A 26,825-nucleotide genomic window follows, 5' to 3' on the forward strand; every position below is an offset into this window, starting at 1 on the left:
ACTGCACCCCACAGGGATCCCTTCTTTCTCTGAATCTGCAACAACTGGACCTTTCAGTTAATACTTCAGCATGCTGATTTGTATCTCTTGTATTGTTTGACTCTTTTCATATACATGTCATGTCTTCCAAGTCAGTAAACAGTCTGAAGGCAGGGTCTCTGAGATATACAATCTAGTTAACTGGGAGTAAGCCAGTCAGCAGTCAGTTGCCTTATCCAATTCAATCAGTTTAAATCAATCTCCAGGTGGGCCCCTGAGTATCTGCTATCTTCACATTCCATTATCTTGACACAGCTCTCTATGTGTTTCTTCTATTAGATAGTAAGCTTCTTTCAATGAGATATTTCACATTGCCTTCTATTTTTTCATTCTTTTGGTTTTGCTTTATTGTTTCTTGATTTCTCATAAAGTCATTGGCTTCCATTTGCTCAATCCTAATTTTTAAGGAGTTATTTTCTTCAGAGAGCTTTTGTACCTCCTTTTCCATTTAGCCAATTTGGCTTTTCAAGGCATTCTTTTCCTCATTGGCTTTTTGTACCTTTTTTACCATTTTCTTGCATCACTCTCATTTCTCTTTCCATTTTTTCCTCTACTTCTCTTACTTTATTTTCAAAGTTCTTTTTGAGCCCTTCTATGGCCTGACACAAATTCATATTTTTCTTGGAAGCTTTGGATGTAGGAGCTTTGACTTTTGTTATCTTCTTCTGAGGGTGTATTTTGATCTTCCTTGTCACCACAGAAACTTTCTATGGTCAGCATTTTTTTCTGTTTGCTCATTTCCCCAGCCTATTTCTTGATTTTTACCTCTTTGTTAAAGTACAACACTGCTTCCAGGGTGGAGGGTACACTGTCTCAAGCTTCATGGGGTTTGTGCAGCTGTTTTCAGAAATGCTTCTAGGAATTTGTAAGTTTTTAGTTCTTCCAAGGTGGTATGATTTACGGAGAGGTATGTGTACTACTTTCCTGTCCTGAGCTCTGGTCTGCAAGCAACCACATGTCTGCTTTTCTGCTCTGGAACTATGAACAGAGTCCCATTCCACTGTGGCTGCAAGCTCTGGAGTGCTTGTGCTCCTCCCCGGCCTGTGTATGGGCAAAACAACAGGGCCCTGCCTTGGTGCTAGCAAAGAGACCCTTGTAATCTCCTTCTGGTCAGTTGTTTGACCCCCTTACTGTCTGTGGGCTAAGAGTTCCAGAAGCAGTTGCTGCTGCTACTGATTCAGAGGCTTCCAAGGACTGATCCTGGTTTGCTGGGACTGGGTCTGTGCTGGCACGGCCTGTGCTAGATTGCTCTCCACTCTCACCCCAGTACAACAGACCTTTCTTTCTGACCTTTTAAGTTGTCTTTGGCTGGAAAACTATTTCACCCTGTCCTTTTGTGAGTTCTGCTGCTCCAGGAATTTTCTTATGGCATTATTTGTAGGTATTTGGAGGGGTCTTGGGGAGAGCTCAGGCAAGTCACTGCCTTTCCTCTGCCAACTTGGCTCTGCCTCCTACCCCCTCTCCCTCCACTGCAAGCTTCTTGAGAGAAAGCTTTTACCACCACCCCCCACCCCCTATCCCTAGCACTTACCACAGTGCCTGGCTAAGTAGGTACTTAATACATAGATACTTAAAAGATGGTTGTTGAATGATTACACATTCACATCATTCAATCTCTCATGGCTATGCATGTCAGTTAATTAGCATTTATTAAAATATATTTGCACAGGCCAGTGATGGAGGAAAAAATTTAACGTTAAACTGTGCTATAGGAAAAGAATAGCAGAACCAATTTTTATTAATTAATGATTATTCTAATCTAAGCATTTTCAGCTTAGTGAAAAATGTCCAAACCATCTCTTTGTGCTATCAAACATCTCTCCAACAAAAGCCATTTTGAAGTTCTAGTTTATAGATTTTTGAACAAGGAATATTTCAGTCAACACTAGGCAAGTCTAAAGCTTAGTTAAGAGTTCAGTTACTAATCTGCTTTATCAAGTTGAACAATAGTCACTTAACTCTTGGTATACCTTTGGAGAATCATTTTCTTAAAATCCATTCACTCCCTCTTGGACCCCTTTCAAGGAAGCTCCTTTTCAAATCAATCAATCAATCAATCAACATTTGTTAAGTGCCTACTATGTGCCAAGAACTGTGCTAAGTTTTCCAGATGGTAAGGATCTGTTGGTCTGATCATTACCCTAACTGGTCAAGATAAATCAAGGGCCCTGGCTCTAGTTGGGTCACTACCCTAATTACTTCAAAAGTAAAGATTATTTTCTAGTAATCCTCTCTAAAGAGAGGGGAGTAAGAACTTGTTTTGGAATTGATAGTTAAAGACTGATAACATTTCTCTTTCAGATTAGTCCCAAAGTATTAGATTAGGATACTTTTAAAGTACTTTCTACAAATTTCTAAAAGAGGGAGAGAGGAGGGCTTTGTTTGCTTCTAAACCTGGGCTGCTTTTATTCTTCACCTAATTTCCTTTAAGAATCAGTTTATGTGACACCTCCTACATACAACCTTTATATCCTATTTATTTACGTAGAGATTAGTGTTTTTTCCAACCCCATTAGTTTTACTTTCAACCCCATAGTTACACTGTACAAATACCTGTCTGTGTACATGTTGTTTACCTCTTTAGCAGAATGTAAGTTCCTTGATAGCAGGGACAGTTTCATTTTGGTTTTGTATGTCTAACACTTAGCACAGTGCTTAGCACACAACAGGCACTTAAATTCTTGTTGAGTTTAACTGAGTTGAAATGAAAAGGTAATTTACAACATATGATTATGTATTGATCTATAGTACTTTAAAATTGTGTTTCATAGGAATTGTGGACTATATGTTTTTATCTATGTGAGCCATTATGTATTTATATTCCTCTACTTAGGTTTCACTTACACAAAACAAGTGTAAATTAGATTAAATACATTTTAAAAGTATATCCTGATTTTTAAAATCAGCAGATGTAGGGTTTGTTTGTTTGTTTGTTTTAACACTTACCACTTCTTCTATAGCAACTAGCTACCATTAGCTGCCATTTCACTTGGGTAGGCCTGTAAGAGAATAAAACATGATATGATTGACATTAAAACCAATTAAAAATAATTTGTGAAATCCATGGATAAATCTATCCAAGAACCATTTATTATATAGTATTTTCCAAAGCTCCAGACTGCCTCAAATATAAAACAAAAAAGCCTCAGTCTGGAATTTAAAGTTAATCAATAGGGACAGCTAGGTGGCGCAGTGGATAGAGCACTGGCCCTGGATTCAGGAGGACCTGAGTTCAAATCCGACCTCAGACACTTGACACTTACTAGCTGTGTGACCCTGGGCAAGTCACTTAACCCCAACTGCCTCATCAAAAAAAAATAAAAAATTAAAAAATAAAGTTAATCAATCAATTAACAAGCATTTATCAAGTACTTGCTAACATAAAACAATCCCTGGAAGGAAGTGAGGAGTGAGAGAAAGGGAATGACCAATTTTTCTAGTAATTTTGACTGAAAAAGGGAGAATAAAGGTCAATGACTTAAGGTATCTGAGTGAAGTAAAGTGTTTTTTTTAAAGGACATAAATGTTAATTAAGAAGCCAAATATGAAGACTCTCCCACAGAGAGAAGATAACGTTTGTGTTTCTGCCCATATGGACACACATATATGCACAAAGTACAAGTTAGCTTCTGTCCTTGAGGAGATGGAGGTTAGAGAAATGTGTGCTATTCTATAGGCTTCTCAGGGAAAATGAAGTGCTCCTTGAAAGAATGAAAAAAAAAATAATTTAAAAAAAGAAACAAAGCAAAAAAGGAAATCCTAATGTTTTCATCTTTCATATTTATATATCCTTTAATGACAGTGGAAATTAAAGGGAATGAGTTGAAAACCTGCTATTATATATTACTGCATAGGGATGTGTGATTCTATCTTGGAGGATCACAGTTACTGAAGCACCAAAAGGATCATGGGCGCTGGGACGTGGAGCTGGAAAGGAACTTAGAACAAAGAAGGAAACTGAAGCTCAGAAGAATCAAATGACCTTTTCAAGGTCACACAGATAGTACAACTATCCCAGTTGGGATTGCTACAGAGTGAATTCTTCCAAACCAACACTTTCTTTAGTTATTATTTGATGTGTTTTTCTGAAATGATACTTAGTCTTAGGAGTGCTGGAAGCTTACACACTCAGTCTGTAAGCTTTTATTAAGCACTTACCATGAGTCAGGCACTGTGCTAATTACTAGGAATATAAAGGAAGGTAAAGGACAATGCTTGGCTATATATTTGTTGATTAATTGATGTGAATAAAGAAATAGCTAAAATATAAATCCTGAAAAGCTTTTGGTTTAATAATCCCTTCACAAAGTTCTATCACAAGAGGATCAATTTTAAATGAATAAATGTTACATTTTTTTCTACCACAATGGTAACTAAGTAAAGTGAGACCCAGTGAGAAAAAAAATGGGAATATTATCCAAAGCTGTAAATGTTCTAATACCTGCCACATAATTTATAATGTCTCCTACATATTAATTAAAGGGGTATATATCTCAACACAAGACATAAAATAACAATCATTACTTACTGAATGAGAGCAGCTCTTTCAAAGTACTTAATGGCTTTTTCACAAAACTGGGTGTCAATGTAATAGGCTCCAAGCCACTCAATGACCTCGATGTTCGAAGGGAAATACCGATATGACTAACAAAATAGGAAAGGTTAAAAGAACTTAATTTTGATGACAAACAACATACTTTTTTTTAGTTCTCAAATATCTTATTCATTTAAGTTACTAATTCTCCAGATGCATGAAATCTGTAACACACGAATGAAAGTAGTATATTTATATACTAAATCATATAGCACATTCTGCAAGTTTGGAAACTGCAAAACTAATTTTTAAAGGAGTTAATTGACATGAAACTGTCATATTTTCAATTATATATGTCATTTTAATGCAATGAGTTGTACTCTTACATAAGAACATACAACCCAAATCCAAATATTACATTTAATGGAATTTTAAAGAAAGTGAGTGATAAACAAGCTGGGAAATTTATAATCATGTTTCAAGACAAAAATGAATTTGTCCTATAAATTGTACTTTCTTCTCATTAAAATTTGCCTGTACACAGAACTGTTTCCACAATTCTAACATATAAGAAATGAAGTTACTTTTAAAATATACTTTAAACATTTCCTAAATTTCCTAATTATGCCTTCTTCATAACTTTATTCCTACAACTGCTATGAAATACTTTTAAAGACCAATAAAAATGGTATAGCTACCTCATAGTAATACTGAAAAGCTTGAGATTTATCTCCTTCATTATCATACAGTTCTCCCAGTTTCGACAAGGCACGAGAGTCAGTTGGAACCACACTGATCAACTGCATCAACCACTCAATAGACTGGTTAGGATCTTCCATTATTTCATATCTTCAGTAACTTTAGTTAAGGACAATACATGCTTAGTGACTCACAGACCTAACATTTCACAAAGTTTATTTTTAAAAATCTGTTGTAGTATGTCATTTAAAACTCCCTTCTTTCACAAAGTCTTTTCCTGAATAATCTCCTTCAATTAATAAATTGCTTTTATTTCCCTCAGCATATAAATCGAGCATTCTTACAATATTCTCATCTATGTTTTTTTCCCCATTTAGCTTTTCGGGTGAGTAGTGATTATGTCTTTTAATTCTTCTGTTCCTCTCATGTCTATTATAGTATGCATTAGGTAAAATGGGCACTTAATATATGTTCCTTTTTAAATCTCATTTTTATACAATAGGCCTACACAAAACGAATATATTAGAAGGTGGTGACCTGTACTTTCAAATATCACAGATTTTTCATTATATGCAAAATTTAGAATGAGAGCTTTAAAAAAAATCCTAAATGGTATCTTTAATTTCTTAGTAGGTAATTAGAGTGATTATGAACTGACTGAGGATGTACAAATTATATGAACAAAAAAAGAAAAGAAAATTAGAAAAGGATATGGAGAAGGGAAAACAAGAATTATATATTCTAAACAGATTTTTTGGGGGCCAAGTCAAGCATAAAATGTGGCAAGACTGGTCATTTTTGATGGTACCTCATAACTGTACATATTCTATTTTTATAGCCAGGCATTTACACAAAATTTATGGCACCATACATTTGTATGAACTTAGGTGAATCCGGTAACCTTGTATTAGTTTACTGTCAATGCCTTTTAAATTAAGAACGCAGACTTAAATGCTATTCCAAATAGCTTAAAAGGATTAAAATCAAATGCTGCTTTTCCCAACCACATGAAGACAATCCTTAAGAAAGTCCAGGGTTATGAACAAAATTCACATGAAAGCAGGGACTATAATGCTTTTGTTTGTATCCATCAGGGTGACTAGTATAGTGCATTGCACATAGTATTCAATAAATACTTGATGAATTAGTGAATTATCAAGGTATTTCATATGTCCTCATCTTTTAATTTAAAAAATTAAAGAGAAGGTTTAATATTTAACTACCAAGGAATATTTTAATCATTTATCAAAATAGTTTAGAATACCCTGACCAAATTCAATCTTTATGATAATAATTATAATAATAGCTAAACTTTATATGGCACTAAATAAGTTAATACTTCAGTTACTAAATAATATCGCAGATAACATGAAGAGTAACTGGGGGGGCAGCTAGGTGGTGCAGTGGAAAGAGCACTGGCCCTGGATTCAGGAGGACCTGAATTCAAATCCAGCCTCAGACACTTAACACTTACTAGCTGTGTGACCCTGGGCAAGTCACTTAACCGCAATTGCCTCACTTAAAAAAAAAAAAAAGAGTAACTGGGATTTCCAAAAGTGTCTTATATACTTCTAGGGAACTGGTTTTATCTCAAAGAGTATCTGCCCTAATGTTTTTCAAACCTGTCTTTAAAAAATTACAAATACTTTGTACATCATAACTATCACTTACTTCATCACAGCATTAACTCAGTTAAACTAACACCTTTTGAATTAAGTATCTCCCTTTATTTTCTTACATAAGATACACATTTGCTATTTGGTAAAGAACTTGGGCACTGTTTCGCAGGATTGCATGAAGTTTCAGGAAACAATCCAAGGCCTCATCTAGGCGGTTTAGCTTCTTGTATGTTAAGCCTAAAAATAAAAATGCACAAAATTAAAAATATAGATTGTAATTAGCTTGTTCAAAACTGACAACTTACAATAGTAATTATCTTGTTTGAAAAAGATAACTTTCAAATACACACATGCATACACACATACATACATACACACATATGCACAATTGTGTTTGTGTGTGTGTGTGTGTGTGTGTGTGTGTGTAAGTGGCATCTAAATGGTACAGTGGATAGAGTGCTGGGCCCTGGAGTCAGGAAGACATCTTCCTGAGTTCAAATCCAGCCTCAGACACTTACTAGCTGTGTAACCGTGGGCAAGTTACTTAAGCCTGTTGGTCTCAGTTTCCTCATTTGGAAAATGAGCTGGAGAAGAAAATGGCAAAACCACTCCAGTATCTTTGCCAAGAAAACCCCAAAAGGGGTTACAAATAGTCAGACGTGACTCAATTAAACAACTAATATGTGTGATAAAGCACCGGCCCTGGATTCAGGAGTTCCTGAGTTCAAATCCGGCCTCAGACACTTGACACTTACTAGCTGTGTGACCTTGAGCAAGTCACTTAACCCCCACTGCCCCGCAAAAAACAAAACAAAACAAAACAACTAATATGTGTGTGTGCACATATATATTCAATATATATGTATATATATGTATATATGTATATGTAGATATGTGTAGATAGATATAAGGTACACCAGACAAGACAGACAGACATACGATGGTTTATTTTTTCCTGAACAAACTTAAAAACTGATTTTTTAGAAACTTATATGCCTGCAGTTACTATATGTAGATCTTTTAACATTTGTGGTCACGCCCTTCCTTTTGTTCAGTTACACCACTCTGAATGGTTGTGTTCCAGGTTGAAATATCAACATTACTGTTTCCCAGCAGTTTTCCACAGCTATTCTGTATTAAAGTTGTGCATTCCAAATACCCATTAAAGCACCCATAAAAGGGTTCTTTTGCTTATTCTATTTCAGTTTTGCCCTTGACCTGATGATGTAAAAGCTGGTAAGTAGCCTCTTATTACCTGATTTCTTCACAAGTTCATCAAAGCTGAGCTAAAATGAAATGAAAACCATTTCAATGCTGATAGACTGTCTAGTACATAACTAATGGAGATCTTATTGCCTAATGTCTAGTAAGACTTAATCAGACACTGAATGAACTCAAGAAATTAGATATGAAACTACAGTATGGCAATGTCTAAGAGTCTAACAATAAAAACAAGAATTATCCCAAATCTAAGGAACCTATTAACTTATCATATGTTTTTTTGGGGGGGAGGGGGAAATGAAGGTTAAGTGACTTGCCCAGGGTCACACAGCTAGTAAGTGTCAAGTGTCTGAGGCTGGATTTGAACTCAGGTCTTCCTGAATCCAGGGCCAGTGCTGGCTGCCCCTAGCAGCCATCTAGCTGCCCCCACAATGTGACTTTTAGGAAACCACTGAGCCTCCAAAATGGTCTCTGACTCATTTTTCCTCTCTCCAGTCTATTGTCAACATATCTGCTAAAGTGATATTCCTAAAACATTCAATAATATCTCACTCCTTCTTTCTATAAAACCTGATCTCCATTTTTTCTCAATGTGATTTTCCACAATGGCTGAGATAGGCTCACTACCTTTTCAAAATAGGCCTTACTAACTCTTAAATCCAGACCTTTGGTCCTTGTTTGAAATGGATTCTCCATTCTTTGCTTCTTCATTCTGGTGCTTGTCAAGCTCATTTTTCCCCATGTAACTTTCCTCAGGTACTTCAGCCCAATATAACCTCCTGTTCCTAAGCTCTAACTATATGACTGACTATACGATACATATTTATCTCTTTGGGTTATATTATTGTAGTCTGTTTAAAGAAGAAAACTTAAGGATTCCCAGATCATAGATCTAGAGTTGGAAGGGGCCTCCAAAACTTGATTTAAAATATTTGAATAGAAGTCATGTGGAAAAGTAATGATTACACTTGTTCTGCTTGGCCCCTGAAGGAAGAATTGAGAGCCAATAGGCAGAAGATGGCAGGCAAAGAGGCAGGTTTATACTTTAACATAAGATGTAGCTTCCTAACAATTAGAGGTATACAAAAGAGAAATGGAGTCTACTAGTAAGTTTCCTTTCACTAGTAGTTTTTTTTTTCCTTTTTGGCTTAACAAGAATTTGTTATTTTATTTATTTTATTTTTTTGTGGGGCAATGGGGATTAAGTGACTTGCCCAGGGTCACACAGCCAGCAAGTGTCAAGTGTCTGAGGCTGGATTTGAACTCAGGTCCTCCTGAATCCAGGGCCGGTGCTCTATCCACTGCACCACCTAGCCGCCCCAAGAATTTGTTATTTTAAAAAGAAAGAAAAGAAAACCAGAATAAAAAAGAAGACCCCTGTAACAATTTTGCATAGCCATGCAAAATAAATTCCCATGTTGGCCATGCCCCCAAATTATGTCTTGTTCTACATATTTAGTCCATTACCTGTCTATTAGGAAGTGGGTAGCATTCTTCAGAATTGGTCTTCTGTAATCATGATTGGTCGTTGTGTGGGTCAGTCCTTAAGTTTTTCAAAATCGTTTGTTTTTTTACACTGTGACTAATATATATATGTTATAACCTTTTTCTCTGGGTTTTCCTTTCACTTCACTAAACGTCATTTCATATAAGCCTTCCCAGAGATCTCTGGAACTGCCCATTTCATCATTTCTTAAAGAATAATAGCATACCCTTTGATGCAGCAATACTACAAATAGGCCTATACCCCAAAGAGATTTAAAAAGACAGAGAGAGAGAAAAAGGACCCATATGTACAAAAATATTTACTAGTGGTGTCAAAGAACCAGAAACGAAAGGGATACCTATTAAATAGGGATTGGCTGAATAAAGTAAGTTTATTAGCAGCCTTGGATGACCACCTGGAGGGAGTAACTCTATAGAAAATTCTTGTTGGGTCAAGTCATACTATATGGCCTCTGAAGTCCCTTCCAACTCTGTAGATTCTAAGATGGTAAACTATGACATATGCACCTTCCCAGAGGTCCTTTAATTAAACAAATATTTATTCAGCAGTTGCAACACTTATATTGAGGCCTAGGAGAAATCTTAAGTTAGATAACATTTGGTCCCTGTCCTCATGAAGCTTACAGTCTGAGAGGGGAATATGCCACCTGCAAAAATAACAATACATGAAAAGGGAATAAGATCAAGAAAGCCTATCATAATATTAAATACACAGTCACTTAATAAGTAGTTGGCAAGGGGGCAGCTAGGCGGTGCAGTGGATAAAGCAATGGCCCTGGATTCAGGAGGAACTGAGTTCAAATTTGGCCTCAGACATGTGAAACTTACTAGCTGTGTGACCCTGGGCAAGTCACTTAACTCTCATTGCCCCACAAACAAACAAACAAACAAACAAAAAAAAAACAACTTGGCAAGCTAGGTCCTAGAAGAGCCCAGATAATCCAGAAACACCATCAATAAAACTCTAAAAGTAACAATGATAAAGAATATAAATGATAAAGAAACCTAAAAAGAAATAGCTTTGAGATTTTTGTTTGTTTGTTTGTTTGTTTGTTTTAAGTGAGGCAATTCGGGTTAAGTGACTTGCCCAGGGTTACACAGCTAGTAAGTATTAAGTGTCTGAAGCCAGATTTGAACTCAGGTACTCCTGAGTCCAGGGCCAGTGCTCTATCCACTGTGCCATCTAGCTGCTCTAGCTTTGAGATTTTTGATGCACAAAAAGACTGCCAGAATCTTGTTGAAGTTCTGAGTAAAGACAAACCAGGGTAGGTGGAAGGCATGTTAAAGGAGCAGCCCCAAAAGATAGCAGGAAACAATGTCAGACCAGAGCTCAGGCAGATCAGTATCCAGGTACATCATGGCTAAACCATAGTAGGAGAATTAGCACAAGTGGTCTTAGAAGAGTCTACTATTAGTGAAATTAGCAATATTTAGTTGAAGTCTGGGACAGTTAGGTGGCACAGTGGAAAGAGTGCTAGGCCTGAACTCAGGATGATTCATTTTCATGAGTTACCATTTGGCCTCAGACACTCAGTAGCTGTGTGACCCTAGGCAAGTCACTTAACCCTATCTGCCAGAGTTTCCTCATCTGTAAAATGAACCAGAAAAAGGAAATGGCAAATTACTCCACTATCTTTGTCAAGAAGACCCCAAATGGGGTCACAAAGAGTTGGACACAACTGAAACAACTGGACAAGTTGAAGCCTGTCAGGGCAACAGTAAGGAATAGTACAAACTCCTTAACTCCAGGTTTAGGACTGTGTAAGGGAGGATACAGAGAAGAAGCCAAAGCAAAAACCTAAATCAAGCTACCAGGAGACTGAACCAAAACCTAGAAATTCATTAAAAGGGTGAACCAATTGCATGTGAGTGAGATTTTCCCCACACTTTAGTTATAAGAGATTTAAAGAAATTTAATTATGATAATCAGCATATTAACTAAAAATTGTGATTTATTATATTTAGATATTTTATTGTATTAGTAGATTAAGTCTCTCTTCTACTCAACAATGTCAGATGATATTTTCCAATATTAAGCAATATCAGATGATATTATAGTCAGCAATATGATATTTTAGAAATCATGAGTGATATGCTTGACTAAAGGGTCACGCATCAGAGTTATGACCCTGTTGCTGCAAGAAGACTGATAAGATTAATGGAAAATGATGATAACTTTGTCACATAGGCAGTTTGTCAATATTTTCTAAGAAGATTGTTTAAAATTAATATTCTAAGAAAATTGTCTAAAAATAATATTTACTTAGCATTTAAGCCCTGTAGGGATATAAAACCCCATTGAGTCCTTAGCTTGAGGTCTTTCAGTTCCTACCCCTGACTGACTAGCTTTATTGTGAGACCGGTACCCTCTCTCAATAAACCTAAATCTATATTCTATGGCTTGGAGACTGTGCTGTTTCTTTTTCTTTGTCGGACTTAGAAATTTCCGGGACATGCATCAATGATTAAGCAGGGTTTGATTACACCACCTAAAAGTATTAGGGAGTAGGAAGAAGGAAACAGGCTGGATATATAAGTAAATAGAGAGAACCACAGGAGGAAAACCCAGAAGAGTGTATCTCCACAACAAGTCTATGTAGAGCTTCGAGGGGAAAACAATGGAGCTAGACCTAAAGACTATAAGAGTATCTTGAAGAAATAAAGAAATAAAAACATCAATTTCTCTGGTAAAGATTTGGTATCCAAGACATATCAGGAATTGATTTAAATCTATTAAGAAAAGCCATTCCCCAATACATAAATGATCAAAGGATATGAAAAGGTAGTTTGTCAAGGGAAGAAATCTAAGCCTTCTATAGACATATTATAAAAATGTTCCAAATCACTAATAACCTGAAAATGCAAATTAAAGCAACTCTGAGCTTCTACTGTACACCTAATGAATTGGCAAACATGACAAAAATGAAAAATTGCAATTAATGGAGGATCTATGGGAAAATAAACATGAATGAATGAAGTATTAAGCATTAACTATATGTCAAATAATAGTAATGACTGTGCTGAGTACTGGGGATACAAATAGAAAAGACAGGCTCTGCTCTCAAGAAACTCCCCTTCTAATGAGAAGACAACACATATGAAGGTTTCAGGCTGGAAATCATATAGAAAGATCCACGGTCCTTAGGGTGCAGCAGGAATGCAGATAGTATACAAATCCTCTCATATTATTTATACTCATAATATCATATCACTTTCTGATGTTGAACCATTTGACTGAACCATTGAAAGAGCAGTGAATTGGTTCAGTCATCCTGGAAAGCAACTCGCAACTTTGCCACTACTAGCCCTATGCCACAGAGAGGTTTAAAGAAAGAGGAATACAAAAATACCTATAGCAGCTCTTTTTCTAACAGCAAAGAAATGAAAACTAAGGAGATGCTCATCAATTGGGAAAGTATAGAACAAATTATGGCATATGAATGTAATGGAATAATATGCCATGAGAAATTATGAAAGGGACAGTTTCAGAGAAATCTGGAAAGGCTTGTATGAACTGATGCAGAATGATGTGAGTAAAACCAGGAAAACAATTTATACAATAAAAACAATATTTTTAAAAAAAACAACCTTGAAAGATTTAAGACTCCTGATCAATGCAATGACCAACTACAATTCAAGGACTAATAAAGAAGCATGCTATCCACTTCCTGACACAGGTAACAGATTTGAGGCACAGAATGAAATGTTTATTTTCAGACATGGCCTGTGTGGGAATCTGTTTTGCTTGACCAGGCATAGTTGTTACAAGGGTAGTTTTTCCCATTGTAGGGGACAAGGGAGAGCTGGGTGCCCTCCTTTAAAAAAGACAAAGAAAGAAAAGAAGCATTGAGGTATTTTTAAAAAATGCACAAAAGAGAGTGGAAAGAAGATTGAAAGGAAACACAAACAGGACAGCTTTGAAAATTATCTGTTAAATTTATTATATAGTTAAAAGGAAAAGCAAGTTCTATGTAAAAGAGATTAGTAGTTTAATAGCAATTCTTTTTTTCTTTTCTACTTTGCACATGGTAATGTTTATTTTATTTGGTCTCTGTTAGTCTAAAACAAACAAACAAAAAAACCCCTTAAAACGATAAATAAATAAACTGTCACTCTTGGTATCAGGGTATAGATAAACTTACACTGAATTCTCCCTTGTGTTCACATTGTATTTCAGATATAACCCTCAGTTCCAGTCCTGAATTCTAGGCAACAGAGGGGCCCTTTCTCTTAATAAAGTAATTCCAATTCTCAGGCTCATGTAGTGCCTCATTAGAGAAGGCCTTTGTGGTTTCCTCAGGGTTCTGTAGCCAAGAAGTGTCAAACACCAGGCCACCCAGCTACAACCCAACCACAATTGGGAAATATTTAACAAAAACAAATAAAAATATAATCTAGCAAAGGCGATGTTAATTTATGATTTTTTAAAGTCAATATATAGTCCAAAGGGATTGGTTTCTATTTGAGTTTAACACCACTACTCTAGCCTACCTTACCTAGATAGTCTGATTAATAAGCAATAGGAGTTCTTAACTTGTTACACTTACCAATATTATAAAGTGCTTCAGTACAAGAGGAGTCATTTCTCAGAGCTTCCTTATAAAATTCTGCTGCTTTCTCATAATCTCCATTTGCAAAAACAGTATTTCCTTTATTAGTGAGAGCTGATGGATTGTATCTATCAGAGTTCACAGCTAAATCTGCATAGCTATTGGCTTGGGTAAATTCATTCTCCTAAACAAAATATAAAGAATATATAATTTTAATTTTCACAAAAAGCTAAATTTGTCCTTTTCAGAATAGTGGGGGGCAGCTAGGTGGTGCAGTGGATAAAGCACGGGCCCTGGATTCAGGAGTACCTGAGTTCAAATCCAGCCTCAGACACTTGACACTTACTAGCTGTTTGACCCTGGCAAGTCACTTAACCCCCACTGCCCCACAAAAAAACCAAACCAGAATACTGATACTTATAACCATGATAACATATTTACATTTATTATTCTTAATAACTTTATTTTGCAAAGATATCAATCTATAGCTTTAATTAGAACCCATTTTATTTTTATCAACATATTAAAAAAAGCAGAAACAGTTTACAGATGCTTTCATGGTTTTAGGTATAACATAATTTAATATGTAGATGACTTCTTTTTCTTTTTTTTTTTTGTGGGGCAATTGGGGTTAAGTGACTTGCCCAGGGTCACACAGCTAGTAAGTATTAAGTGTCTGAGGTCAGATTTGAACTCAGGTCCTCCTGAATCCTGGGCTGGTCCTCTATCATCTGCGCCACCTAGCTGCCCCAGATGACTTCTTTCTACTCAATATGAGAGACCAGGCGATACTCTAAGATTGTAAATTACAGATCAGCCACTGATTGACACTGGTGGAAGGAGCTTCCAAATTGAGATCGATACAATCACAAGTATACATGAAAACCAATTGTTCCTACATAGTATATTTTATTTGTTCCATCATTATTTATTACTAATTTCATAGCACAACATTTTATAAAAGTACTCCACTGAATCTCTGATTTTCCATGCCTTTGCCTATGGCTTCTAGGTAGCCCAGCATATGTATTTGTGTAAATTCAATGAACACAAGAAAAAGGGGTATATTCTTTGCTTGTTCCATTTAATTCTTTATTATGCCTACTTAGTGCTTTATTTCTCAGCTACCTTTCTGTTGGATTTATCAAGGGCTAATATTAAAATATGCTGGTGTTTGTACTAGTATTAAAAATCTCATGGTATGTTTAAATAAATATACGTGTGTATGCGTGCATATATGCATGTGTGCTTGTGTATCTTTTTGGAAAGCTATGAGGTTTTTCCTTTACAAATTTTATTGTAGAATTATTAGGCACACATATATCTATATGTGTATTTAAGACAGATATAGTCTCATTTTTCATAGAACTTTCCACAGCATCATGTAATATCCTTGCTTATTGCTTTTCAAATTTTCTGGCTTTAATCTAACTTTGAGTTCATTTATGTGATTTCCCTATTTCAGACTTGGCAGTAGCATGGTAAACTTTAGATAAGCTTTTCATTTTGAATATTTAAATCCTTATGGTTTAAATGTGTTCCTAGGAAGCAGTATATTGTTGGATTAAAAAGAATCTAAAGCGTACCATAAAAATTAAGAGTACTATAAATGCCAGTGTATGTTGTGCTGTTGTTTTACCTACTGAGGATTTTGGCCATCTTTTCTATTTATCTATTTCGTTTGGCTTTTTTTTTTTTTTGGTGACTTGCCCAGGGTCACACAACTAAGTGACTGATGTTGGATTTGAATTCAGGTCCTCCTGAATCGAGGACTGGTGCTTTATCCACTGTGCCACCTAGCTGCCCCTCTATTTAAAATACCCTTCTGAATCCTTTAGTGATTTAGCTCATATGATAGTGTTCTCACATTTTGTTTGTTAGCAACTATTTAATCTTGATAGTTTTAAATATTTATTTTCAGGCATAGAAGGATTGCTTGTTGGTCAAAAAATGGCTTGAAATGAATGTCCCTCTGTAAACTTTTAAAAAAATGATTTGCTTCTTAAATAGCCATCTTCATAAAGCAAGCTTATTATTTCTGGGTAGATAAATGTTAAGTTCATGGTCCATCCAATGTAATTTTCATAAATGCTTTGAATTTCCCCTGTCCTTTTCAGAAAATTTGTTGTAATACTGATTGTTCCTTAATAAGAAGTGATTTCTTGAAATAGTATATTCAAATTATTTAGGTTTTCTATGTTCTCTGGGATGTCAATACTTCTGAAATTCCTTCATTGTGGTTTGTCCTCCATTTCTAATCACTTGACAGACAACCTGTTGTTTAATAGCTTGGAAAAATTCAGTGCCTTTTTGAGGGATTGGAGGGAGTGCTATATATCTAGTAGCAATTCTCTACATCATGTGCAAAACTAAATAAGTCTGCTATTCATTACTACTATGGATTTTTGGGAAGTTTTTTCTTTATATTGTATTCACCATATTGATAATTTTCTTTATTTTTTCCTTTTATGCCTTTGCATTCTTTCAATTTTCACTTAATTTCTACATATGTATTCTTATGCTTTCTTCAAGATTTTTATTTGATCTTTTGATATTCTTAGCATTGATGATTCTTTTTATGTCTTTGAATGTATTCTCTATTTAAGAATATCTATGGATATAATTCACATGGTTTTGTTTCAGGTAATTTACTTTTGGTATTTTAGCTGATACAGCTGCTCTATAGTATTTTTGAATGTTATAAGCCCTATGTATTGTTGATTTCAAAATTCTGTCTTGCTTTCATGTGTGATTTTAGCCATTTCTCTACTCTTTGGCATTTCTACTTGTTGTAGTTTGTGGAGTTTGTAACAAAGGCTCTTGGGATCCTCTTCCTAAATCCTCTCCTTCAGTTAGGCAGTTCAAATCTAGTGTCCTCTGCCTGTGAATCCTTTACTTCTTTCTCTTCACTTTGCCAAACATCAATCACTCCCACTCTCCTTCTCCTCTGGGTCTAGAGGACATCATGCAAGGAAACTGACTGGGCATACTACACATTTTTCATCCATCACAAAAGCAAGAAAATCTTTTTTAGTCCTCTTTAATTGATTGTCCAACCAACTCCGCATAGATGTGCTTCCCAGCCTTCTCTTGTCAAACCTCTCACACAATAACATGCTTCTCAACTGAAAACTTCACCTCAAATTTCACTGGGAAAATAGAGATTTTTCATCAAGAGCTCCCTCTTCTCCCTGCCATTGCATTTAAAAACTCCTTGGTGTCATTATTTATTCTTTCCTCCTTTATTCTAACCTCTGATGAAGAGGTGACCCTTCCCATTGACAAGGTCAACTCCTCTACATGTACATTGGCTCTCATCACCTCCCACTTTCTCTAGCAAATTGTCCCCACAATCATTCCTCTCTCTCATCATCAATCTCTCCCTGTCTGTTGCTTCTACCTCCTCTCCTCCCATTCACTTCTCAGCCCTTTGCAATCTAGTTTCTGATCTCACTGCTTAACTGAAATTGGTATCTCCAAAATTATCAATGGTCTCCTAATTGCCAAATCTAATGTTCTTTTCTAAAACCCTCATCCTTCTTGACCTCTTTTCTTCATTATTCAATCCTATCTGAGTTTTCACTGACACCTGAGTTTTCAGACAGGTTGTTCTCCTATCTGTTTTTTTTGGGGGGGTGGGAATGGGGCAATGAGGGTTAAGTGACTTGCCCAGGGTCATACAGCTGGTAAGTGTCAAATGTCTGAGGTCAGATTTGAACTCAGGTCCTCCTGAATCCAAGGCCGGTACATTATCCACTGTGCCACCTAGCTGCCCCTCCTATCTATCTTACCATTCCTCCCCAGTCTCCTTGGCCTCAGTGTCCTCGGTTGTAAAATGGGGATAATATTATCATCTCTATTAAGGGGCTATTTTGAAGTGCAAATGAGATAACATATGGGAAGTTCCTTGCAAAACTTAAAAGTGCTACATAATATTAGCTCCTATTATTACATAATTTTTCTGCTCAAAAACTTTCATATATGCAGAATAAATTAAAACTTCTTAGCCTAGCATTCAAGGTATTCTAATTCCTTGAAAGTAGGGATGGAGTCTTAGCTAAAAAAATATTTTCCTGAGAACCTATCTCAGTATTGTACACACAGTGAAGTTCTCATTAAGTGCCTGTTAATTGGATGACTGGATCTGGCTTTAATTCTCCAATCTAATCCCCCATTTTCCCCCTACAGGAATCCTCAACACTACTCAAAATGATACAATCCCTGTCCCCTGAATGTCCCAGGTATATTCCTTTATTGTCTTTTTGCTCCTACCATCTGCCTTTGTCTAAATCACCTTTCTTGCTCCCTTCAGATCATCTAAATCCTACCCATCCCCAAAGGCCTAGTTCTAATTCTTTCTGTGAACCTCTTACTTAACTGTCTCAGCCTACAGCATCCTACTCTTCATAGGACCATAGATTTCAAAACAAAGGTACCTCAGAGGTTGTCTAGTCCAACCCATTCATTTTACCAATGAGAGAAGGGAGATTCCGGGAAGTTAAGGTACTTCCCTAAGGAAACAAAGGTAGCTAAGTGTTAGAGGTGAGATTTGAACCCAGGTACTCTGATCTACAGCCAATTCACTTTCTGCTATGACACAGTGCCTCTCCAACTTACCTCTTGTTAATATGAATATATGGATCACCTGGATTTGATGGAGGTGCCTTATTATCCAAAAGTATTTTTTATAAAACCCTGGGTTAATAAGAAGCAAAATGTCTTTCAACTGAACTCCAAACTAAACCCAGATAGCTAGCTGATAAAAATACCTACCTGGTGACTTCTTTTCCCTCGGGATAGTGAGTCCCTATCTTATGGTGACATCTGGGCATCCTCATCCTTGTCAAACCCTTTTTTGGGGGAATCCTGTAATTTTAACCTGATGCTTTGGTATTTCCTCCATACTTGTTATAATTGAAATTGTTAAACTGCTTTTTGCTTCTGGGTTGATTTCTGTATTATGCTATTGAAACTGACCATGCCCTGTAATCAGTGGACAAAAAAAACTATATATGTCCTCAGAAATGGGGAGTCTCTGAGCTTCACTCTTAGGAGGGGAGTCTCTATCTGATCATGTGTTATATTTCTTCTTGGGACAAAATATTAAATTGATATTATGTTTTTCGTAGGAGGACAGGTATCCTGTTCTCTGATCTGTTCACTAGGAGATATTATAATTTCTCGGATCTGTTTACTAATTTTGTAGGAGAGATTCAACATTATTTCTCTGATCTGTTTGTAGGAGACAGGCAGATACAAAAATTATATTTTAATATTCAACACTCTTAACTATAGTATCTATTACCATCTTACCTTCATGTAGTTATTGTGATATGCTACTTTGCACTAAATTTGTCTTTTTATGAACATGTCCTAGCTCCCAAACCAGACTGTCACCGCCTTAATATGTGACATATTCTTCTCTGTATTCCAAATATCTTATTCAGTACCTTTCACGTATTCAATAAAAGTTTTCTTTATGATGATGCTAAATATACTAAAGCATTTCTGTTCACCTGTAATTAACCTGCCCCCTCTCTGAATCTCAATTCATTTATATCTTTTACGGTTCTTTGCAGAAGCATTCTCTTGTAGGATGCAAAGGTGGCAGTTCAGCAATATAAAAAAATACTGCATGATCAATCTGGGGAAACATACTAAAAATACCTCATTTTTAGCAGAATTGAACATATTAAGAAATAATGTTTCTCTGGTCTTAAAAAACCAAACAAACCAGTTTAAAAGTGAAATAGGTAGAAGACAAAAAAGCCTTTCATAATGAACGGATTAAGGGTGGAAACCTAAGCCTGAACAAAGAGTATCACTTGTCATAGCCTTCTTTTCCCAGAAGGATTTGGGCTATTTATACATCTAAGGGCAGTCTTCAGATTCATTCACCAGAAATTATGGACTTTACCTTTGAGAAAAGAATTGATTTCTCCTCAGGGAAATAATTAATGTCCCTTTGTTTACTCTGGAACACTTAAAGGGAGTAGTCCAGGAAAGAACAGAGTAGTGACCATTCTTTTTTCTTTCTTTTTTTTTTTTTTTTGTGAGGCAATTGGGGTTAAGTGACTTGCCCATGGTCACACAGCTAGTAAGTGTTAAGAGTCTGAGGTCGCATTTGAACTCAGGTCCTCCAGAATCCAGGGCCAGTGCTCTATCCACCGCGCCACCTAGCTGCCCCTAGTAGTGACTGTTCTTGTAGAATGTTAACTCCAAACTATATTTTAACACAATATCTTTCCCTCATTCAAGATTCCTATAAATGCTACCTCAGATTGTCTTGTGGTAGAGTCATGTTGAAGGGCATGAAGGAACTATGCCAGTTTCGGAACTAAGCCAGAAATAGCTTGGATACTATTATCCAATAGTAACTACTGGAATGAAATAAATTTGTTTCTGACAGATTTATGCCTAAAACACAAGGTATAATATTAACAGTTTTCTTTGACGAGTCATAGTTAATTATAAAAGAAAAACTTACCAAGTAATAAAGGAATGAAAGGTTGGTTGCAGCTGCACTTTTAACTCGACTGTCTTTTTTTTCAAACATTTTTAAAGTTTCTACAGCCTGGAAGTGAAACATTTGCAAGTTATATATGAGACCATACTAGAATTATTTCTTTAAAAATAAACAAAATCAATACTCAGATAATTTTTATTTGTTGTATCAACAATAAGTACTAAGTACATAAGACCTTTCCATGCTCTATTTTTTTTTGGTACTTAAGTTTCAAATAAAAAAATGTATAAAAATGTTTAATGATGCATATTAATGGAATAGAATGTTACTACACTATAGGAAATGATGAATACATAAGTATGGGAAGACTCATATGAACTGAGGCAAAGTAAACAGAACCAGAAAAACAACATACATGACTACAACACTGTTAAGGGGAAAGAATACAATAGCAAAAAACCATTTAATGCTGTGTAATTATTATTTTTGGGGGGGGGGGGGAGGCAATTGGGGTTAAGTGACTTGCCCAGGGTCACACAGCCAGTAAGTGTTAAGTGTCTGAGGTCAGATTTGAAGTCAGGTACTCCTGACTCCAGGGCTGGTGCTCTATCCACTGCACCATCTAGCTGCCCCATTGCTGTGTAATTATGATGATGAAACTTGCCCATAAAGAAGAGAGGAGAAAATGCACCTCCCTCCCTTCTTGGCAGAATTCTCCAAGTGTGGTCTAGCCAACATAGAATAATACAATGAGACAATTCAACCTAAGATTACATTATATATTTTTTTACATTATATTTTTTTGGCAGACACAATATACTATTGATTCATATAGAACCTATAACCAACTAGAATCATCAAATTGATATCTAGCTATCTCCCTTATCTTCCTGTCACTTATCCATAATAAATTTCATCTTATGAAATTTAGCCCATCATTCTAGTCTCAATGCATGAATAAGTCATATGGCTCATAGATTTAGATATAGAAGAGATCTTGGAAGTCACATATTCCAAGTACCTTGGTTTATAGATGAGAAAATAAATCCTGAGAGGTAAGTAACTTGCCTGAGGCCTGACAGGTATTAAGGGACAGTGCCAGAATTTGAACCCAGGTCCTTTTTACTATAAATCTGCACTCAAGAGTATGACATAGAAACTCATCTAAAATTGGGGTTATCTTTCCCCAAAAGAAAAGACTTAGGAGGTCCATGATATTCAAAAATATGAGGGGCTTTCAGGTGGAAGAATGATTGGAGTTGTTCTCGTTGACCTGGGGGACAGATCTAGGAGCAATGGGTGGAAAGTGAAAAGAAGTAGATTTAGGCTTTTTTAAAGGAAATAACTGCATAACAATTAGAACTATACAAAAATGCCTCAGAATGTAGTGAGTTCACTGGTGGTTTTTGAACCAAAGATAGATGATTACCCAATGGCTTAATGAAGAGAGCTAGAGATTCAGATCTAAGAGATCTGGATTTGAATTTCATTGCAGAAGGTTACTAGGGGTGAACATGGGCAAAATAACTGCTAAGAAGCCTTTGTATGAGTAAAAAGGAAACAAAATTATAGCTTTTTGTAGATGGTTTACTTAGACAAGCATAGAATGTGTGATAGCCCCATTGGTTCTGTTGTATTGATGAATTCATGATGTCATCAATGTGGGTACTTGCTCCACCATTGGTGCCCATCCAGTCCTTCTCATCCTATGAAATTCTTTTTTTTTTTTTTAAGTGAGGCAATTGGGGTTAAGTGACTTGCCCGGGGTCACACAGCTAGAAAATATTAAGTGTCTGAGGCCGAATTTGAACTCAGGTACTCCTGACTCCAGGGCCGGTGCTCTATCCACTGTGCCACCTAGCTGCCCCTCCTATGAAATTCTTGTCCATGGTTTTGTATAAATCCTCCACTGAATATTTAGCCTATGCCCTGGAGGTTTTTTCTGGGTCTTTTGAATATTTTATGGATACAAGTGCAGTCCAAGGTGTCAGTTTGTTATCCTTACCTATCTAATGCAAAATTATTCCTTATTGAAGATTCTAAGTAATTAATTAGGCTGCTTTATACTGGTTAATCTGATGTCCTGATCTGTTTCTTAGTCACTAAAAACCTTACATATAATTAAGGGGAAAAGGAGCTAGAGTATGTTTTGTAATTTTGCATAGAAAAATGGCTATGAGAACTATTCCCCATAAAAGTTATTGCTGTCATCTAAATGGATGGATTTACTAAAATAAATGTTTCTAACACACATATGATTTTTAAAGCATCTTTATGTTAAAAACTGTAATTGGATATGCAATCCAAGTTAAAGTACATGGATCTATGATCAGTTGCTACAAATCATGCAGTAGGTCCAGACTGGACTTGGAGTCAAAAAGACTTGACTTCAAATCTGCATATTTGATTGATATTGTATTTTTTGAAAATTGTATTTAAAATTTCTTTAGAATTTGGAAGAAATATCTAAAACATTTTTGCTTGTTAAAAAAATAATAGGGGGCAGCTAGATGGCGCAGTGGTTAAAGCACCGGCCCTGGATTCAGGAGTACCTGAGTTCAAATCCGGCCTCAGACACTTGACACTTACTAGCTGTGTGACTCTGGGCAAGTCACCTAACCCCCATTGCCTAAAAAAAATAATAATAATAAAAAAAAAAATAATAGGGGCAGCTAGGTGGCGCACTGGATAAAGCACCGGCCCTGGAGTCAGGAGTACCTGAGTTCAAATCCGGCCTCAGACACTTGACACTTACTAGCTGTGTGACCCTGGGCAAGTCACTTAACCCCCATTGCCCCCCAAAACAAACAAACAAACAAAACAAAAAAAACCCAAAAAACAAAAAATAATAACTTTCTAAACCCCATGTTTTAAAAATAAGTTATGATCCTGGAAGACAGGAACTGCTTAAGTTTGCTTTTTTCTTTTTTTTCTTTTTGAGTAATAATATTGCCAGTGTTTTGTTTTACTTTGTTTTATATTTTACTGTCCCATAGATATATGGTAAAAATGACCCTCCAATGCTTCCAGAATTATCTAATTATCTCACATCAAGTACAGATTGTTTGATAAATGCAGATCTGTGAAGAGGAATAAGTACCAACCTATATTATATACAGACATACTATATACAATATCATTTAACCAATGTCATTTTAAAATAAAGTAATTAACACACCATATCTAAGTTCCTTCTAAATTTCAGGATTCCTGTTATCTTGTTATTTCAAGATAAGATGATTTGCTATGGATACAGGGCAGTTTTAGTTGGCTTATCCCTCCCACCCCACAAGCACCTCTGAGGCCTTGTGAATAATTAATTTATGATAAAGATTTGAGACTGTTTGGTTTAACTTCAGCCCCAGGTGAATTGAACTGAAAACCAGTTATGAACCCTTTTTAAAAAATTATAAAAGTATTTTATTATTTTCCAGTTACATGTAGAGATAGTTTTCAACATTTGTTTTTATAAGATTTCTAGTTTAAAATTTTTCTCCTTCCCCCCCCTCCCCAAGACAGCAAGTAATCTGATATAGGTTATATATGTACAATCACATTAAACAAATTTCTGCATTAGTCTTGCTGTGGAAGAAGAATCAGAGCAAAAAGAAAAAAAACTCAAAAACCCAAAAGAAATAGTATGGTTCAATCTGCATCCATATTCCACAGTTCTTTTTTTTTCTGGATTTGGAGAGTATTTTCCATGAGTCCTTTGGAACTATCTTGTATTAAGTTTGCTCTTTGTACCCTTGGTGCCTAGCACAGTGAGTGGGACTTTGTAGTCACTATAAAGGTATGTGCATGTGTATCATGGGGGAAAAGGGGCAAAAAGGTCTCATGTAAGAAATGGTGTTTGAGCTGAGCTTTGAATAAAATTAGAGAGGCCCAGTCCTAATCATTCTCTTGAACTCATGTGATGCACTGATTATAGCCAGCTAGATTATTTTTTTTCTGATTATAATCTCTTATCCTTTCAACCTCCCTCTTTTTCATTTTGAAACATTTTAAATTCTCACTATGATCTCTCCTCTCCTCTCTTATTCTCTTAATCCATCACCTTTTCTCTAGATTCATTTAAAAAATTCTTCTTTATCATGAACTTAAACATTAACAAAGTAGAACACTTCAACATGTAAAGAACAAAACAGGATTCTATATGAATGTATATGTATATGAAATTGTTAACTTGTCACTTACTTTAAGTAAGTGTATGTTAAGTTTAATGTGGTTGTAACAACAAAAAAAACAACCACACTTGCCCTTTGAATGAAAAAGAAATTACATTTAGTATTTTGGCATAAAAGAAAATTTCCTACATCAGTTTTTTGTATATAGTTTGAATCCAAGTACTTGAATAATTTAACATTCCCAAAAGATCATCTTATTACCAATCTGGGCTATCAAGAAATGAAATTTAAATATTATAGGATAAATTTCCTCTTGAAATTTTAATAAAACTGAAGAAAATATATGCAGCAGGTAGGTGTGAAAAGTTTTAAATGATACATTTTTATGAAAGAGAATAGTCTTTGGTGGTGATAGAAAGAGACTAAGAAGAAACAATCCAAATTCTACCAATAAACTACTCAGAGATCTAAGGCACTCTATCTTTTTTTCCCTTCCTCTTTATGTATCACTATTACAGTACCTAAGAAGGCATGGTATTGACCTTAATGTAGAAATGTCCATGAATCAAGGTTTGCTTTGTAACTATTTATTTAAAGCAAGGAAATGCAGGTAAAAAAGATATACTTAACAGGTCAAGTGTGGGATTCTCCTGACCAACCTTTAAATGAGAAATGGTAGGCAGATATCTATCATGGTAGGCAGATACTTGGAGCCAAGAACTGTAGAAGAGACAAAGAGGAGGTCGACTGGGGAAAAGTCATTATGATAGTGGAATGGACTGGAAAGGATACAGATGTAGAGAAAAAGGACCTATATTCAAATCCTGTCACTGGTACACATTATCAAAGAGACCTCAGGTAATTCACTTGACCTCTCTGGACCTTAGTTTCTTCATCTATAAAACAAAAGGGTTGGACTGGACAGCCTCTAAGATCCCTCCTGTCTCTAAATCTATGAACCACATGATTCATTCATTAATCAAATGTATATTGAAAACAGTAGAAGGTCCCTATCTCCTAGTATCTTGCTATATAGGAGAGTAGTTGTGTTCATACTGAAAGCCCAAATTAGAGTTACCACATTTTAATCAGATGGGGAGGAAGGAGAATTGTGTGCTAATTGAAATCATTATAAGTAACATACTGAAGGAAGGTAGTTTTATGGATAGAGCACCAGAACTGGGGACAGGAAGACCTGAATTGAAATCCCACCCTGAACTAGCTGAGTAATCACGGGCGAGTAACTTATTCTCTGTGGGTTTCAGTTCTTCACCTGTAAATATGGATAATAATACCTGCTGTACCTACCTCACAGGATACCTCTTGAGGATAAAGTGAAATAATGTATAGAAAGTGATTTGCAAACTTAAAGTGCTAGTGTCAGGTATTATCAGCAATAGCAATGTTTGACAGGGCTCAAATAACAGGCCTACTAAGCATGCTGACAAAGTCAAAGATAATGCATCAGAATGTGGGACAATCTCATAATGTAAGGGATATTTACCAACATTAGTTTAAAAATTCCCCTCTCTATGGGTTTCACTTTATTTTAAATCAAACAGTTGAGGCATGTAGTCCTAAAGCTTTAAATGTCTGTTGAACTGAAAGGAAGAACTTAGGATTCTATGAGCACTTTATTTTCCTGGAATGATTCCTTTGCTGCTGAACCTTTCTTACTTCCTTATGTAGAATAGAGAAACCTTCTGTGGAAGGCCATGGAATCTCTCCAACCTACCTCACAAACATTCCTAGCTCATGTTGCTCATGCTGCAGTAGCTACCTCACTGGCTCCACACACAATCAGTCAACTGTTAATCTGAGAACTTTAGCCTCCCTGTATCTATCAACTTTATAAGCCTCGTTTTACTTTGACGATAGGGTGAAATACATAATTTTTCATTTTAGTACTGTCTTATAATGACTATACACAGATTTATTACTTAAATGCAGATAGTATGTGAATGATTATAACTCATGCCTACTAAAATCTAAAGCACAGAATGTAAAGAGAAAGCAATGTGGTACTTTGAAATTTGTGATACTTCTAACTAACTGTAAAACTAA

At 35.8% G+C, this 26,825-nt stretch overlaps 1 protein-coding gene across 3 annotated transcripts in view; it reads right to left on the bottom strand.

The window, feature by feature from the left end:
* Positions 1 to 26,825, bottom strand: part of IFT88 (intraflagellar transport 88) — a 111,085-nt gene that overhangs the window by 45,767 nt on the left and 38,493 nt on the right. For all 3 annotated transcript variants that reach the window (XM_043991300.1, XM_043991301.1, XM_043991299.1), the window contains 6 exons: positions 20,656 to 20,742; positions 14,166 to 14,352; positions 7,020 to 7,128; positions 5,272 to 5,422; positions 4,568 to 4,683; positions 2,986 to 3,038 (listed from right to left, as the gene is read on the bottom strand). In XM_043991300.1, coding sequence (XP_043847235.1) covers positions 2,986 to 3,038; positions 4,568 to 4,683; positions 5,272 to 5,422; positions 7,020 to 7,128; positions 14,166 to 14,352; positions 20,656 to 20,742 — 703 coding nt within the window. The remainder of the gene's footprint in view (positions 1 to 2,985; positions 3,039 to 4,567; positions 4,684 to 5,271; positions 5,423 to 7,019; positions 7,129 to 14,165; positions 14,353 to 20,655; positions 20,743 to 26,825) is intronic.

Source organism: Dromiciops gliroides, chromosome 3, assembly GCF_019393635.1.
Source record: "Dromiciops gliroides isolate mDroGli1 chromosome 3, mDroGli1.pri, whole genome shotgun sequence".
Lineage (NCBI taxonomy): Eukaryota > Metazoa > Chordata > Mammalia > Microbiotheria > Microbiotheriidae > Dromiciops > Dromiciops gliroides.